The sequence below is a fragment of the Ostrea edulis genome, chromosome 9 (genome assembly GCF_947568905.1).
Source record: "Ostrea edulis chromosome 9, xbOstEdul1.1, whole genome shotgun sequence".
NCBI lineage: Eukaryota > Metazoa > Mollusca > Bivalvia > Ostreida > Ostreidae > Ostrea > Ostrea edulis.
In genome coordinates, this window is record NC_079172.1 from 13,550,366 (window position 1) to 13,569,800 (window position 19,435).

General features: G+C 38.2%; 1 protein-coding gene across 1 annotated transcript in view; it reads left to right on the forward strand.

The window, feature by feature from the left end:
* The first annotated feature begins 1,199 nt into the window (after positions 1–1,199).
* Positions 1,200–19,435, forward strand: part of LOC125658991 (lysosome-associated membrane glycoprotein 1-like) — a 34,895-nt gene continuing 16,659 nt past the window's right edge. The window contains exon 1 of the mRNA XM_048890469.2: positions 1,200–8,816. Coding sequence (XP_048746426.2) covers positions 8,780–8,816 — 37 coding nt within the window. The 5' untranslated portion in view covers positions 1,200–8,779. The remainder of the gene's footprint in view (positions 8,817–19,435) is intronic.

Genomic DNA, 19,435 nt, shown 5'->3' on the forward strand with positions numbered 1-19,435 from the left:
ACCACATTAAACAAGAGTACCGCAAACGGTAAAATATACGCCTGTCGAACAGTGAAATTCAATCTGGAAGCATATTGTGCACTCTGAATTGATACAACCCACATTTTGAATAGAAAATCATTAAAGTGGGTCATGGTGTACCAATTCATTTGACATGTGAACTGATTATGTATTTCTCTGAGAGTGTGGTTGCAACAAACTGTCGGTGTAATATCTATCTATGAGGATAAAAAATCCAGGAAACCATTTGATCTACTTTTAGCCCTAAAGTAGGTCATGGTGCACCATTTAAGTTGAAATGTGAACTGATTATGTATTTCTCTGAAAGGAGGTTGTGACTAAATTTCAGAGCAATAACTGTGACCATACCACAAACAATCTGGAAAACTGTTTGACCTACTTCTACCCCTAAAGTACTGTAGGTCATAGTGCGCCAATCCAGCTGAAATGTTAACTGCACTTGTATCCGTTATGAAAAAAAAAGCCGGGAAAACTGTTTCAACTATTCTTAGTCCGAAAGTAGATCAAGGGTGGACCAATCCAGCTGAAATGCAAACTGAACTTGTAGTCCTCTGAGGGGAAGCCTTTGACTAAATATCAGGGCAATATCTTGTTCTGCGTATAGTCAGTTTTTAAATCGAGGTTAGCTACTGACAAACAAGTTGATGGTACAGGGGTTTCAACAGTCTCGATTGAAGTCAGCATTTTGCAAATTCTATGGTCGTTATAACGATCTAGTTCGTCAATACAACCTCGCATTGGGTCAAATGCTGTCTGACGTGTTTCATACCGATTGTTAAGCCGTTCTTAGCACACTGATTTTGACTGCGGATAACTCCGTTTACCTGATCAAGATATAGGGCTCACGGCGGGTGTGACCGGTCAACAGGGGATGCTTACTCCTCCTAGGCACTTGATACCACCTCTGGTGTGTCCAGGGGTCCGTGTTTGCCCAACTACCTATTCTGTATTGCTTATAGGAGTTATGAGATTGATCACTGTTCGTTATCTTCACCTTGCCTGTATCCGTAATGAAAAAAGCCCGGAAAACTGTTTGACCTACTTTTTGGAGATGAACCAATCCATCTGAAATGCAAACTGAACTTGTATTCCTCTGAGGGGAAGCCTTTGACTAAATATCAGGGCAATATCAGTATCCGTAATGAAAAAAACCCCGGGAAAACTGTTTGACCTTTTTTTTTTTTTAAAGTAGGTCTAGGTTGGACCAAGCCATCTGAAATGCAAACTGAACTTGTATTCCTCTGAGAGGAAGCCTTTGACTAAATACCAGGGCAATATCTGTATCTTTAATGAAAAGAGCCCTGGAAACTGTTTGACCTATTTTTTCCAAAAAAGAGGTCAAGAATGGATAAATCCAGCTGAAATGCAAATTGAACTTGTATTCCTCTGAGAGGAAGCCTTTGAATAAACATCAGGACAATATCTGTATCCAAAATGAAAAAAAAGCATGGACAACTATTTGACCTACTTTTAGTCCTAATGTAGGTCACGGACAGACGGACCAACCCAGCTGAAATGCAAACTGAACTTGTATTTCTCTCAAAGGAAGCTTATGTGTAAATGTCAGGGCAATATCTGCATCTGTAACCAAAAAAAGTCTGGAAAACTGTTTGACATACTTAAAGCCCTATATTAGGTCAAGGATGAACCAATATAGCTGAAATGCAAACTCACTCTTACAATTCTTGAGAGAGATATTGTGACCTTCAAAGTTGTACATCCATCCGTCATGGAATAAAGTCCGGAAAACATGACCCAGGACGGACGGACAGCCAGCCGGACGGACGCACGGACAGCGCCATAACATAATGTCTAATGACGGGCGTATAAAAATAGATCACTGGACCTCGTGTACAACCATTTATGCACAGACTTGGGTTGCGTAATTATCGGCGAAAATTGCCTTGGTAGACTTCACAAACGAACTACAGGGATTGTTAACAAAGTCTCTATTCTCAATAATGGAAGTGTAACTCAAGCGAACCGTGTCAAAACCATATTGAACTGAAAGAGCAGTCAGCTTCTAGCTATATTATTGGAAATCGTGACTTACGTTTCTATGGGGACAATGTCTTCACGAAAACTCCCGACGAGGATCGTACTGCTTTGTCAGTAGAAGACAGGATTTCCCTAATGTTGATGGGTACGTCATTCACTAAGGACATGGACGGCCTGTGGACCACACCTCTTCCTTTTTGGGAGAACCATCTTGATTTGCCTAACAATAAAACTCAGGCTCAATGTCGAGCTCAAATTCTACACTCCAGTCTGCAGAGAGATCCGGAGAAAAATGAACAGTTTGTGAAGTTTATGGAGAAAGTTCGGAACAGTGGAGCAGCAGAAGTTGCACCACTCCCAACACCGACTAGTTGGTGGTTCCTACCTTTGTTTGACGTTCGACACCCAAGGAAACCGAAAGAAATCAGATGCGTCTTTGATTTGTCAGCCATGTATGGTGAAATTTCCTTCAATTCGGTACTCATGTCAAGTCCAGACATGATCAACAGCCTGCTCGGGATCTTACTCCGCTTCAGGAAGGACTAGATGGTCATGACAGCTGATATGGAGCAGATGTTTTACCGATTTCGTGTAAACGAAGCCCACCGTAATTTTCTTCGTTTCTTTTGATACATAGGAAACCAAATGACATCATGATACAGTACAGAATGACTTCACATGTGTTTAGCAATAGCCCACCCCCTGCTAAATTGCATCTCATGGACTTTTTAAGACTGATGTGAAAGACTGTAATTCACAACTTCTACATTGATGATGGGTTAATCTCATTACATAATGAATCCGATGCTATCAGCCTGATGAGGCGTACACTGTCAACCATGAAACGCGAGACTCGGATACCTCTTCACAAAATCACATCTAACAAACAAGCTGTAATGGAAGCCTTTGATGTCAGTGATCATGGAGAACAACTGAGAGAAATAGATAGTGATGTGTGTCATCTCAGATCCTTGAACTTTGTTGAAGTTTTAAAAAATGATACTTTTGTGTTTACGATGCCAACGGAATAGAAATCGTTTACTCGTTGTGGTCTTCTCCCAACCGTTAATAGCGTATTTGACCCCATATGTTTCATATCACCAATCACAATAAGAGACAAAATTTTCCTACGAGAATGTACACCTGAAGGAATCGACTGTGCAACCTGACAACAATATTCACAGGTGGAGAAAGTTGCAGTCGTCTTTTCGTTGTTTAAGTGATATCGTTGATGTCTCACATCTCTGTCAGTTTATCCCTGACGTCAGAAGTACACATATTCTCATATGCTTAGCGGTATCGGCATGAGTGACGGTGTTACCAGCGTTTGATTCATCATGGGAAAAAGCAAGTCAGCTGATGTGTATTTTCTGATACTTATATACTTAATACACGAATTGGTAGCCCACATGTATTACTAGTATTCATCAGTTTTTCACCATTTGTCGTTGATTATAATCCTACATTGTGGTGTTGAGTGGCATCTCAGAGATGCAAGGCGGGGAGTGTGATTGAACAAAGAGTTATCTTTCTTTGCCCTTGTTAATTTCATTTTTGATTATTCAGAGTTCTCTCTCTTTATGCGGAGCTCTTAAATTTCAGTAAATCCTGGGGTGCATTTTACAAAAGAACTTACGACTTCCGACCAACTTTACATAATGGAATTCTCCCGCTTATTGTAAGATAATTCACTCCAATGTAAAATAGTGAAGAAATAATGTTGAAAATCAAGTTTAAGATTTATTCAAACTAATAACAGTGTCATACAATTTAAGACTTGCGACTTTGTCATAAGTTGTTTTGTAAAACGGGCCCGTCGTATGCCCTTTCAAAAGATAGAATTCTTCAAAACCATGCTTCGGTTTAGACACATTTGATATCCCAGTCAATGGGTCTGATGAATATGAGCTACGGTACCTATACTAGATTCCTAAAATTCATAAAAACCCTTACAAACAAAGATACATTTCTGGATCCAGTAAATGTTCTACCAAGCCCCTATCTTTGCTCCTCACAAAAATATTAACAGCAATGAAGGAGAAACTTCAAACGTACTGTGCCACTACATATACCAGAAGTGGTATAAATCAAATGTGCCAGAAATGATGTAAATCAAATGTGGATTCTAAAAGAATTCTAAAGAACTTAAAGTAAATTTGAAATCTCAAAACATTTCTCAAATCAACTACATCAAAACTTATGACTTTTTAACTTTATACACGACTATTCATTACGATAAATTAAAGACTAGACTTTTTGACATCATAGTCAGTTGCCTCTTCAACAAAAATGGAAAACGGAAATATTCATATCTAGTATTCAGTCATCCAAAAAAAATATTAATTTGTTAAACACTACTCTGATGCCATATACAAAGACTCTGAAGTTGAAATACAAAATATGCTGGAGTTCCTCATTGCCAATATGTTCGTAGCCTATGGTTATCATGTCTTCCGACAGTCTGTTGGAATTCCCATTGGCACAAATTGTGCTCCTTTATTAGCTGACCTGCTTTTATATTCTTATGAAGCAGAGTTTATTCATAAACGTTTACTTGAGAAGAAAGAAATCTCTTCCTGTGGCTTTCATTCGACATTTAGATATATCGACGATGATTTATCAACAATAATAATTTTTTTTTCATTTATATGTCGATTTAATATATCCCTGTGAACTCGAAGTAAAAGACACCACATAGTCGTCCATCGCTGCTTCATACTTAGATATTTTATTGGAAATAGATATTAACGACAAACTAACATCTCAACTTTATGACAAACAGGATGATCTCAGCTTCTCCATCACCAACTTCCCATATTTATGTAGCAATATTCCAGAATCATCTGCTTATGGTGTTTATGTCTCTCAACTGATTCGATACACAAGAGCTTGTTCGGCACCTTTGTTCATCTTCCATCTCCGCGCCAAACACCGTAAGAAATACAAGATTTGATTTTATAAACTGACTATTTGACCATATCTTGAATAGTCTGTTGAAGACTACTCTGACATGAATCGATCTGCCTTCTGCGTGTCTTCTTTTCTGTCCCTAATGTATTGTATCAATTTACTTTAACTTTTACATGTAACAATGGGCTATTACTTTAAGCAAAGTAGACCAGTGAATTTACTCTACCACCAACACTTGTTCCTTTTTGTTGTGTTTCGTTATACATGTATAGGTTTAAACATCTTTTTACTTGTGATATATCTATATAGTCATGGTTTACTTAACACATAATTATGCAAGTCTGTGTAACTAGACATTAGCAACACCATTACAAAAACGGACATTCATATTAGTATGCTTCTAGATTGATTCATATTCATACATATTCAAAATAATTTTAATTTTCCCCATCACATGGATTTATTCTTCAACAAGTTTAATTAACAAACAATAGGCGTAAATTATTATGCATTAAAATAAAGTGTATGAAAGTAATACAAATCAATGGGAAATAGATATATACAGATAATAAAATCACATAGATGCTGTATCAAAATAGAAAAATGGCCGGGACATTTTGCTCCACAAATCGGCACGATCTGATCTGAGGCACCTTTCTCATTAAGAAGTGATTGCTCGAGCTCCTTCCCCAGACTCTTGACGGCGAATGGGCCACATCACTCACCTCTCACCTCGGTCCTGCCATTGTTCAGCTGTTGGAATTTTAAAAGATTTTTATCATTCTATGATACTATGGAAATAATATATTCCCATGGAAAATTTTGACTCCATATTGTGGCCCCAACCTAGCCCCAAAGAATATCACACCATAACTGAAAATGAAGTTGCATAACAGTCGTTCTTGAGATGATTTAACACGTTGTCGCAGCTCCTTTAATTGCCCCTGTTGCCGTTGTTTTGTAATTTCACGTTTCCGCTGGTGGTCGACAACGTCCGATATCTGCATCTTTGCTTTTAATGCTTGACATTCTTACAATTTTTGAAAGAATCTTTTTTCTCGGGACTATTTATCTCTTACTAACTTGTTGTTACAAATAAAATGCATGTTCGTTACTATTTCTCTGAGGTGCACCGGGACGAACAGTTCGATCTGTTGTCTCGGGACTATTTTTTCTTTGACCTAGCACTCTTTTTTGGAATTTGTATGTCACCAACGTAAACTCTCAGCCAATCGGTCAAACTGGTACCCTGCTTCTCTCTTGTTTGTTTGGCAGATTTGTGTGTACCACCAATCAGCGGGGAACCAGTTTACCAATCGGTTGGACTATCTACAGACAGTCTTTTCTGTCCTCCCATTCCTTCGTTGTAGTTCTGTAGATTGACTTATCCCTTTCCCACTTATACGATTTGGGTCGATATCTCTCCCATATGATTGAAAAATTCTTGAGAGAGACATTAATTAAGCAAGATACAATCAATCTCCGATAGAACAGCCTCTTTATTATTGAGAATGCTTTTTCTCCCAGGGCTTCGGTAATTTCCCGTATCAGATTGCGAATATGCCGTTTTCTGGTAATATCGATTCCTGGGATTTTGTGTCCTAGGAACCGCCGCGATGGCCGAGAGGTTACCGTTAGAGCGTTCGCCAGGGTTCGAATCCCAGCCGCGACAGACCTAAGTCGTTAAAATAGGTAGTGACAGTTCCGCGCCAAACGCTCGGCATCAGGTGTGGATGTCACGGGTCCTCGGAGATGACCTTAAAAACGGAAGGCCCGTGTCACAGTAGGTGTGGCACGCTAAAGAGCACTCGCTGCTCAATGGCCGTAAGCGCCGAGCATAGGCCTAAACTTGAAGCCATTCAGAGGTCTTGGTGTCGTCTCCATAGTGAAAAATTCTCGAGCGAGACGTTAAGCAAGATACAATCAATCAATCGTGTCCTAGGTGTTCTGCTTCGCGGAGTTCTTGGGGTCTGATTCCCTTTCGCTCTGACCGGACCATATCTGGTTTTCTTAGGAAGTCTAAGTCTCGTTATCTGTTGTTCTTTCTGATCTTCGTTCAGCTGTACCTCATCAGAAGTTGGCACTGGCGAAAAGAACTGATCGTCTAAGGCCGTGACCATATTACGTTCGTATTTGTTACTTTTCGTTTCAGGTCTACTTTTGACATTGTACACAGGACTGGTGTTTGTCGGCGACTCTTTGTGTCTATCCTCTTCAGGTTTAGTTTAAAAAGTGGCTTGTTTATAGTTTCTTTGGGTTTCTCCGTATGACCCTTTGACCCCTTATTATAAATCTCGGCATCCTGTTTATGCTCCTTTTTCATTTTCATATCCCCTGAAAAGATAAAAAGAGGCCCACAAGCCTTATCAGTCACCTGATTATTAGTTAAACCTACATGTATCACTAGTATCAAGGGCTAAAAATCTCGGAACAATTCCTGTTCTGATTATCTAAGTTAAATTCTAATGTTCAGCAACAGTCTAATGTTCAACAACAGTATTAAACAAGATGTGTTCTTAAAACTTCAATGCCCTCAAAAGTGCATATACCGATGAAAGGCTTTACATAATATATGCATTATCAATGAACAATATGACAAATTAATTTTTGCATCAATAGCACAAAAGAAGATGTTATTTAAGTGTTTTAAACATAAACACTAATGATCAAGCTTGGCCCCGCCCCAGGATCAGAACCTGTACACCGGGGATCATGAAATTTACAATTTTGGTAAAGACCTTCCTACTGTACATCATGATGCATTTAGTTTTTCTTACACATGTGTGGTTGTAGAGAAGAAGATTTTGAAATAGGTCAATTTTTGTCCCGCCCCTAAGGCCTCAGGGGTGCAGGAGTCCTGAAAAGTGCAATTTATGTTCCCCTCGTCCCAACGATGCTTCTTACCAAGTTCGAAAAGAATTGGAATGGTAGCTATCAAGAAGTTAAAAATGTTCAATTGTTAACGCACGACGGATGACGGACGTCTGGCGATAGATGACGGTGGACACAGGCCAATTGCAATAAGTCATATTATTATACTCAGGTGACCTAACAAGATTATTTGCGAAGCTCATGAAATATATCAAAAGTTAAGGTGTGAGATAGGTCTTACTTTGCGTAGTTAGGAGCAGCCCCGCTCTTCGTCTTGTTTTCTTTGGGCTCTGCTGCAGGTATCTTCTCAGGAGATAACACCTTGTGATACCTACATATATAGCCTCCCAAGTGTTTATCTACAGCATACCTATGCACTATGTCGGGAAGTGGGTCAGTATTACAATATATAATCCGCAGTGCTGGGAAAAAGAGATGTTGTGGTTTTGTCGTATCGTATTGGAATGAGCGTCATTTTGATTTCTTCGAGGTAAATTCCCCTCATTTTCAAACTGGTATACAATTACTACTATCATTTAACAAGCCTACGTTCCCTTATCAATGTAGAATGCTTCTATTTAAAGACCAGTCACTTATTTTTACAATTACATTTTAATTTTATTTACAAACTACAGTAATTACAACTCCTAACGTTGGAGGACCCCCACCTAGGTCCCAAACAGTAATGATCAATTCAAAAGATTACTGTAAAGCTACATGTACTATTTACAGTATATCGGACATCTCCAAGCAAAATAAACAATAGTACCCGTAGAACACAGCTACGCTTTTGCATAGCTTTATTCATTTTGGATGAAAATGTTACAGGATATCTAAATATGACTACTTTCAATTATCATTTTTTTTCACATTGTATATGTTACAGTAAGCGTTTCACTATCTATCGGAAGTACTCATTGTCACGAGGCGAACCGTGTACCTGTCAGCGGTAGATTGGTCACATGATAGAAAAAACAAGATGAAGGCGAATTTCATAGGAGCTGTGATAGTTTGTGGTAAATATGACGTTATTTAAGAATTAAGTGATTAACAATATCACTAGTACACAAATGTCGATATGAACAGTGCATTTTAAGCGATTAAGTCTGTAAGTTGAAGATTTGTTTGTCTCAGCAAGATTCAGTTTGAATATAACATCTTAGAGGCCCTTGGTTCAATCCTTAGCACTACTGCACCCTCACAAGATAAATATATTGTTTGCATGACATAAATATGATAGTAGAAAATGAAGATATATTATCCACTGAGTTAATGCATGATTGTTATCACTATCCTAACATCAAGTCAAGAGTTAGATTAGAGTCATAACTTTAAGTCATGAATGTTATTTCAATAGAATAGAACGACAACACCGTATTGGCAGTCTTTACCATGGCTTTATTCAATAAAACATTTTTCCATTTAAAACTAACAATGATCATAACGATACGAAATATCAATATGTATTTATTCAATAAAACATATTTTCAATTAAATCTGACAATGTTCATATCGATACAAAACATCAGTAGGTATATCATATAATTAAATGCATGATCTACAACGCCGTCTGGATCTTTATGTTGTAGCATCAACAATCGATCCATATTTCAATTAATCAATGATTCAATCAATCAATAATTCACAAAATATTTCCAATCAATCAATATTTCAATCTAACAATGTGTCAATCAATCAACCAATATTTCGATCTGCCGATTACTCAATCAATGTGCGTATCAGTATTTTCAATTGCTCAATATTAATCAATCAATGTCAATTAAATAAGCGACGGACCTGGAATGAAACAAAATCTGTGGCAGACTTGGTAAAATTCAGCTACATGTCATGGGCCCAATGTGTTGCAACAAGAGGCCCATGGGCCACATCGCTCACCCGAGTCACATATGCCCTTTCGTTGTTCAGCTGTTGTGAGTTTTTATAAGATTTTTTTATCAAACTTATTCGCATGAAAATTTTTAACCCCATATTGTGACCCTCTACCTAGCCCAAAAGGATCACAAACGGTATATTACATAACAAAGTAATATTGGTCTTGAATATACACACCTAATAAAGCAAAAGTCTGAATGAACTTGGCGAATCCATCATGCAAAGTAACACTCCTTTACCCGATATTTGAATTAAGGAAATTGCTTGGTCGAGTGAAGTAAACCGAACACAAAATAGGGTCAATATACACGTTAACACTAATACCTAAAGGTGCGGATAGATATGAAATTAACCACCAACTTCATATTTCTTAGGCAACACACAAAAAGGGTTACATCTGAAATTGGAAAAAGTAGAGTTGGAAAAAGGGCATGCTATATGTTCTAATGTAATTTCTTTTTAAATGATAGCCATTAGATGGTCTACATGCTCACTTGCTGATTTCATGTTTTTCGGATGTATGGCCCGAGTAGTTCAAATACAATCGAATGAAAAACCGCTAAACAAAAGTTTGCCATCATCGGTATTTGGATACTGGGCTATTTCCCCAGCTTAACTGGAGTTGAGTAAATCTTTGGCGCTTTTGAAAAATCTGTCTTGGTCTAAAAGGTTCGAAAATCATTATTTTTGTGGTGCATAATTTTGGACCGCGTTTGGTGGTGGTGGGTGTGTGTGGGTTGTCTTGGGCTAGTAGGCTTAGATTGAGGAGAGTTATACGACCAACAGTGTATGCAATATTGAGAAGTGTTGCAGTGGATACAAACATGTAGGAATGCGCAGTGTGGTTTAAGGCATGAACCATTAAGATTGTAAGCATTACTCTTGAGTTCGGTTTTGACTGATGTACAGGGTGGAAAACATGAGATTGCATATACATGAGCCATAACTCATCATCAATGGAACCGAAGGAGATCGAGGAATTTTTGTTGTTGAGAATTTTAGCCTGAACCGCCTGTCGTTCTCGAGTCAGTTACAATTAGACTGTGTGCCATGCGAATGGTATGAATATATGCTAAGATGCCCGATGTCAGAAGGGTGCCTAGTAAGATATATATATGCGAATATCATAATTGTATCGATCCAATCGTAGCAATTTGGTTATGTTTGACCTAAAGTTTAATAACTAACTGGTCATCTATGATTGAGAATTTGTGCATATCATGGTTGTTCGATTCTGAATTTAGAAGTTTTGGTAAAATGATATATTACTTTGACCAAATTTTGTTTTCGGATGTGAATCCCAAGCTCATCAGTAATGCTTATGAGAGGCTTTTCATATGTTGTGCATCTGGTGCATCAAAATTGGTACCGTATAAGTTTTACATTATGACCCCTGGGTCGAGGCCTCTGCTGGTGGACTGTTAGTCCCCGATGGTCTCTACAGCCCAATAGCTAAGTACTTCGTTACTAGCTTGAAAATACGGATGTATATTTAATTCATTTCAAAATTAAGGATTATCTCCCTTATGCATAGCTCTTATCCTTGGACGAATTTGGCTCCACTTGTTTGGCACGCTGTTTTTTGGCTATATTTAGATCTAAAACTTCATAGTTATTTCGGATTTCAAACATTTCGGTTGAGCATCACTGAAGAGACATTATTTGTCGAAATGCGCATCTGGTGCATCAAAATTGGTACCGTATAAGTTTTACATTGTGAAGGGTGTCGCCACTGCTGGTGGTAGCTATGCAGATGTAGTGGCTTCCACGGTTAGGCTGACAGGCTGGCTTGTTGATTGAGTGATAAGTGTGTCATATATTTGGCTTTCCTTTGAAGGTTGACTTGCCATCGGACAGGGCCTAATTTGGGTTGAAGTTTTGAGGGTCGGATTCTGTGTGGGAAATGACTCAAGTGCTGGGTGCTACGCCGATCTGGCGTATGGCGATTTGGATTAGCGCTTGGTACAACGCAACATTTTCTAAGAAGTTGAATAATATTATCTTGTGCTTACCACCCTTGCTGAGGACCATGGCTTAGCGGATCACTTCCCTGTGTTTGTGAATCTCTCAATGTCCAAATCCCAGCTGCCTAAATAGTCAGTGACTTATCGCAAGGTCAAAGCCATTGACCCCATTGCTCTCACTCTGTGTTCATCGGCGGCAATCGGGATGTCACTCAATGGCCTCACATAACTCTACAGCAGTTAACTCTCTTCCATTATGGACTTTTATCAGAGAAGCGAAGCAGAAACGCAGACAAGCTGAGAGACTGTGGCGCAATTCAGGACTTATGGGACTTATGAGATTGATCACTGTTCCTTATCTTCATCTTTCATGGTACACAGAGAGATCTGCATTCAGTGCAGGGAAGAGGTGAACATACTCATTGATGCATCTAAGCTCCAGCATTGCAGGACTTTGGTGAATGATAACAAAGGTCACAGTAAGCAGCTTTTCAGAGTGGTCAACAAGCTGCTTGGTAGGAACTCCACCACTCCATTGCCTGCGGACAAATTACCATCAGATCTGGCTGACATGTATAGTGACACTTTTGTGCAGAAAAATTACACGAATTCGCAGCTGCATTACATGTGACAATCACAATCCACTTGTTGACTTGTTGACTCACCAGCACTTGGCGATGAACCTGGACTCCGCCATTTCCAACATGTTACTGTGGATGAGGTCACAAAGTTGATTAGGTTATCTACCAACAAGAGCTGTGAACTGGACCCTATGCCTACATCCCTTGTGAAGCAAGAAGTCACAGCTCCGCAGTCGAGTTAAGGCTTTCCCCATAAATACCAGTGCTGTACATAAATGTACTTTATCACACTGGCACATTACATGACGTCACAATGAAAAATACGTCATGGTGAAGGTCATGACGTACATATCTAAAGTCGTTTTGTTGTTGGAAATATCAAAATATTTTTTTGTTATTTTCCACCGCTGTCAAACGATAAACCGCAATCGTGTAAAAGTTTCTGTCAAATGGGTTATACCATTTCTCTTTGATATTGAAATAGTTTCAATTTCTTCTTTATATAACATACCTGCTAAAGTGATATCCATATTATATTGTGATCTTGATATCGCCCCTAATCTGCACGTATAGTGACTTTCACAATGGACTCATTTGCATAAACAGGGTTTCCGTACATAAAAATTCCATCATTGGCACGACACCCTGAGGTTTTTGAGTGAAAGATGTTTGATTTATGTGACATGTGAACTTTAGTGCAAAAGGAAAGTTAGGGGAGCAAGTTGTGGCTTCAACAGAAAACACATTTTTCAGGCTAGATTCAATTTCGTATATGCAAAAATTGCCGCATCTTGCTTATTCAATGCAAAAATTAGACATGTTAGAAGTCACGATAAACTTGCCCCCAACACTTTTCAAACTAAAAAATTAATATGCTTTGAAGTTATATTAATTTCCACTTGCATTGATATCTGGATATCGTGCCAATGGAACGATTTATGCACACACGGCACAATTTTATTTTGATATTTGATCACGTGATACACAGCTGATGTAGAGACTGTCGGTCTGGTGAAAAATGTATGGAAGGTTAATATGCACTTAATGATATATACATATTGTTTTTGTATAAAAGGGTTGTGTTTTCAGAATTTGTCAAAAATTGATCTGTTTATTGATGCTTATTCTTGACATATTTCTATGGCTCTACTTAACACAACTGCGTTTTGCTCCAGTCATCTCTTCAATCATAAATAAGTCACTTGAAAGGTGTTCCTTCCCAACATCTTTCAAAGGAGCTATTGTGACACCACTTCTGAAAAAGGCTTCACTGGACATACCAAAGAATTACCGGCCAGTGTCTAACCTTGCATATCTATCCAAGTTGATTGAGAAGGTTGTACCAGCACAGATACATACCTACCTCAATGAGAACAATCTACTGGAGCCATTCCAAAGTGCTTACCGTCAGGGGCATAGCACTGAGACGGCAATTCTGCGAGTTCACAACGACTTGGTTTGTGTCATTGGAGAACAGAAGGCTGTCTTGCAAGTGCAGTTGGACCTATCGACTGCCATTGACACTGTAGATCATTCACACTTGCTGCAAATACTCAAGGGCCTTGGAATTAAGGACACTGTGCTTGTGTGGTTTGCGTCCCATCTTACCAATTGGACCCATATTGTCAAAGTGAAGGGCCCGTTCTGTTCACCATCTACACAGCATCCCTGGGGGCCCTTCTCAAAAAGAACATTGTCTTGTACCACATGTATGCTGACGATAATGAACTTGATATCAGCTTTAAAGTCAAACAGGCCGATCTTGTAGTCAGTCAGATGGAGTCTTGCTTGAGGTCAGTTCAAACCTGGATGGCTCAGCATCACCTCAACATCAACACAGACAAGACAGAGATGCTAGTGATATCCTCCAAACAAATGGCCTCTAAGCTGCATATACCATCGCTGCAAGTAGGAGACGGCTCTCTCACCCCTGTTACTAAGGCCAAGGGTGTTGGTGTAACAATTGAGTGTCGTCATATGACCATGGAGGCACATATATCATCAGTGTACAAAGGTGCATTCATCCTGAGGCAGCTGAGGAGATGTCTGGACAGTAAATCGTTGGAATGTGTTGTACATGCCTTCATAACAACAAAGCTGGACTACTGTACTTCTCTTTACTATGGCTTACCATCAAAGCAGACCCAGCGGCTCTCATCCATCTGATGATCCAAAACGCTGCGACCAGAATCATCTCAGGCACTCGCAAATATGACAGCATTACACCAGTACTACACTCCCTCCATTTACTGCCAGTTCATTAAAGAGTCATCTTGAAGACATTGGTGTTATTAATATTGTTGAAAATGAAGAGAACCTCGGTCTTTCAATTGGCGACAGAACATTATCTCTGTTATGAATTTTTTTGAAGATTATACCAGACGATGGACAAGATATGAAAAGGAAGCACTTGATACCGTGTCAGAATGGATAACATTTATAAGAGAAATATTAAAATCCCGTATTAAACTCATCAAAACAAAAGTATGTACCATCTATCTTTCTGTGTTAAGTAAACCAGAACTGATCAAAGAATTAGATAGGTTAGATGAGAAATAAGTTTTGAAGCTTGTAAAAACAATGTCTTTGTTTGTAAGACTCATTATTACAACACTATATTTTAAACGAACTTTGCATTAATTCCACATTTGGTAATTGTACTTATACTTTAACTGCCCATTCAAAGGATGAACATCTTCAAAATCATGCTTCAGTTTTAGAAACATTATATCCCAGGCAATGGGATAAATGAATATGAATTACCGTACCTATACTGGATTCCTAAACTTCATAAAAACCCATAAAAAGAAAAATACATTGTTGGATCGAGTAAATATTCTGCCAAGCCCCAACTTCCCATATTTATGTAGCAATATTCCATTATCACTTGCTTATGGTTTTTATATCTCTCAACTAATTCGATACTCAAGAGCTTGTTCTGCGTATTATTAGTTTTTAAATCGAGGCAGGCTACTGACAAACAAGATAATGGGGCAGAATTTTTAACAATGTCATTTAAAGTCAGCATTTTGCAAATTCTCTGGTCGTTATAACGATCTAATTTGCTAATACAACCTATTATTGGGTCAATGCTGTCTGACGTTTTTCATACCGATTGTTTACCCGTGGGTATCCATGTTAGAATAGGTCCACAGTACCCCATGCTTGCCGTAAGAGGTGAGTAAATGGGGCGGACTTTCGGGTGAGACGGCATAAAAAAAGGCCCCGTGTCACAGCAGGTGTAGCACGACAAAGATCCCTCCCTGTTCAAAGGCCATAAGAGCTGAGCATAGGGCTGCATTTTACAGCCCTTCACTGGCATTGGTGACGTCTCCACATGAGTGAAAAATTCTCGAGCGGGACGTTAAACATTATACAATTAATCATACCGATTTTTAGGCCGTTCTTGGCACACTGACTTTGACTACGGATAACTTCGTTTACCTCATCAAGTTATAGGGCTTACGTCGGGTGTGATTGGTCGACAGGGGATGCTTGATCTTCCTAGGCACCTGATACCATCTGCATGATCAGGGATCCGAGTTTGCCCAACTCTTTATTTTGTATTCCTTGTAAAAGTTATGAGATTGGTCGTTGTTCGTTGTCTTCACCTTTCAGTTCAGTGTTTTCCCAACCTTGAACTCAAAAAAGGACTAGTACTTAGCACTTGCGCACTAATTTTACACCGGAATATGAAAGGGGAAAATGTCAGAATAGGTATTCGGGAGATAATGTCAAAACCATGTAATTGAATTGATTGTGAGAGTTATGCTTCATTACCCGAATAACAAATACGTGTTCTGTTCATTTGAACAACAGGACTTAAAGTCGGATTAAGTGACGGTGTGGGTTGCAATTGAATCATTCTAGGATCACCGTATTCACTTTACTATAAACTTGCTGCATTCTATGACTGACAAAATATGTCAGAATATAGTGTTGTCGAATCAGGTAAAAAGTATTATCAATTAATTGACAGCATCGGTAAACTCTGTCAGCCAGTAACCATTTGTTTTGAGTAGGAACTAGATTTTATGTACCGGTAGTTGTTTAATTCTAAAATAATGATTTAGTATCATGATTTATTTTCTGATGATGAGAGGCAGTGTTCAGCTGCATTATCATCTATGTAATGGTTCGTTACAAAAGGAAATTAGAAGAGTTCATTGACAAAATAAGTTCAGCACAAGACTTTTCTGTCTTATTGATTTGATTTGAACGTATTTTATTGTATATAGTATATACAAAAGGATCTATCTTGTTATTTAGAGGAAACATTAACAAGAAACAGTCTTCAAACCAGTGTTACGTCCTGTGGGAATCCGGGTTAGAATAGGTCCTCAGTACCCCTTGTTTGTCGTAAGAGGCGACTACATTGGGCAGTCCTTCGGATGAGACCGCAAAAACCGAGACCTCGTGTCACAGCAGGTGTGCCACAATAACGACCCTCCCTGCTCATAGGCAGTAAGCGCCGAGCATAAGCCTAAATGTTGCAGCCCTTCACCGGCAATGTTGATCGACATCTCCATATTAGTGAAAAATTCTCGAGAGGGACGTTAAATAATATACAAGCAATCAATCAAACCAGTGTTTCCAAATGAATAATTTCATTTTGCTGCCAGGATGATCGTACGATTACTGATTTTCATTCATTTTGATTTTCTCACACTGAAAAAATCTGTGCAATTCCAGGATACATGTAGATGAGCCCTGCTTACTGTACGATCGATATTTGGCATGTTAAAATGGCTGACAACAACACCTGAGAGGTTATGTGATGGTAACAAAAGTTCCTTTTTGGAATACTAGATGAAAAAAATAAAGAGTGATAATAGGAGTATTATGCCAATTATAGTTGATTATCAAATCTGATATATATTGTTGGAAATCGATAACATCTTCGACTGATGATTGACTATAAATTGATCATTGTGACAAAACTATCAATTGATCGAGTATAATGAACAGTGCAAGAAGAGTAATTGCAGATGTCCATCATTCTAAAACAAACACACCTAGAAAATGGCATTGGATTACATCATGTCAACTATTCTGGCATAATGATTTTGTCAGCCCTCTTGGTGAGACACTGGTTTAGAACAATCAAGGCGATTCTGGAATAATTTTATCACAACTGAATATTGCTAAGTTTGTGCACCAAAATTGCATTTCTTTTTAACCTTCCTTTGGAGATCCTGGTTAGAATAGGTCCTCAGTACTGTTTGCTTGTCGTAAGAGGCGACTAAATAGTGTGGTCCTTCGAATGAGACTGCAAAAACCGAGGTCCCGTGTTACAGCAGGTATGGCACAAAAAAGACCCCTCCCTGCTCAAAGGCCGTAAGCGCCGAACATAGGTCTAAATTTTGCAGCCCTTCACTGGCAACGGCGACTTCTCCATATGAGTGAAATATTTTCGAGAGGGATGTTAAACAATATTCAATCAATGTGATTAATCAATCGGTACGTTTCATGTCAGTAAGTAAACTACTGTTTTCATGATCAGTCATAAACATAATAAAGACAGTCATTTAAAGATAACCGTTTATAAATATATATGTGTGAGAGAGAGAGAGAGAGAGAGAGAGAGAGAGAGAGTTGGACTGGTAGGAAGAACCATTCATGTTAATTGTTGTAATTTTGTAAATTTTTGTTATTTATGAAAGGTGAAGATAACGAACAATGATCAATCTAATGGCTCCCATAAGCAATAGAAAATAGAGAGTTGGGTAAACACGGACCCCATGATATACCATAAGTGGGAGCAGGTGCCTAGGAGGAGTAATCATCCTCTATCGACCGGTCATACCTGCCGTGAGCCCTATATCTCCATCAGTTAAACGGAGTTATCCGTAATCAAAATCAGTGTGCCAAGAACGGCATAACAATCGGTATGAAGCACGTTAGACAACGACCCAATAATAGGTTGTATTGACAAACATGCCATTATCTGTCTCTTCTATAGAAGAACTTGTTTTAACAACAAGAATAAACTTAATGAAATATAGTGTTAATTTTCCTTAATTTTGCTGGAGTAGCACTGGTCCTCTTGAATATTTTTAGATAATGTAAGTACTTTTTATTTTGTGAGACCCAATTTTCGCGTGGATACAATGATGTATTCACTAAATAACGCATAAATAATTTCACATGAATGAAATGTGATTTACAACACATTTGTACAAACTGAAAAATATCACTATCCTTCAAAAGTTTCCCATTGTTATTTATATATATTTGATAAAATTCAGATATCAACTGATACAGCTGATACAGCTAATTAATGGTGCTCTGTGAAACTTTTTTTTTGAAATTTTTTATTATGCTGTGAACATTGTACAACATACTTTCATTGAAAACATGTGTTGCTCTGAGATACAGGATGTACTGTACGTGATAGTTTTAACTTGAATTCTGTAAAGCACATAATATATTTAATTTTGTTTATGAGATAGCTATTTTTCTTTCCAAAAATGCTCAATTTCAAACAATTCGGAGAAAGTTGTGAAAAAGGGATTTTTTTCTTAAGTACATGTATTTTGAAAATATATATGGGAAGGAAAATTACCATCGGTGTTATGGAAGTGCACATAATATACCAGGGGGAAAAAAGAAAGAAAAGTATAAGATCTTATATAAGATTTTGAATTTTAAAAAGGTAAATATTATTTAGTGAAAAATACAACATTTTAGTGTAAATTCATCAATAGAAAATCAAAATTCGTGCAGGACTCATGACCTATTTGGAGATTTAACCTTTCACATTCAAACACTTGACCAGATATGTAATGATAGTCAATAGGACGAGGAGCTGATTTATGCACTTGTGACATACTTTCCTTTTGATTGGTTGATTGAATATATTTGATTGGTTGATTGAATATTATTTTACGTTCCGCTCGAGAATGTTTCACTCATATGGAGATATCAACCATTGCCGATGAAGGGCTGCAAAATTTAGGCCTTTGCTCGGCACTTACGTTCATTCAGCAGGGAGGAATCTTTATTATGCCACACCTGCTGTGACACGGGGTCTCAGTTTTTACGGTATCATTCGAAGGACTCTTACGATAAGCAAGATGTATTGAAAACCTAGTCTAGCCTGGGTCCCTACGGGATTATGACAATGTTGCTGTAGTAAAATAAGAAGAGGATAACATTTTCCCAGAACACACAAATCTTTAGTTTTATTTTGTCTTG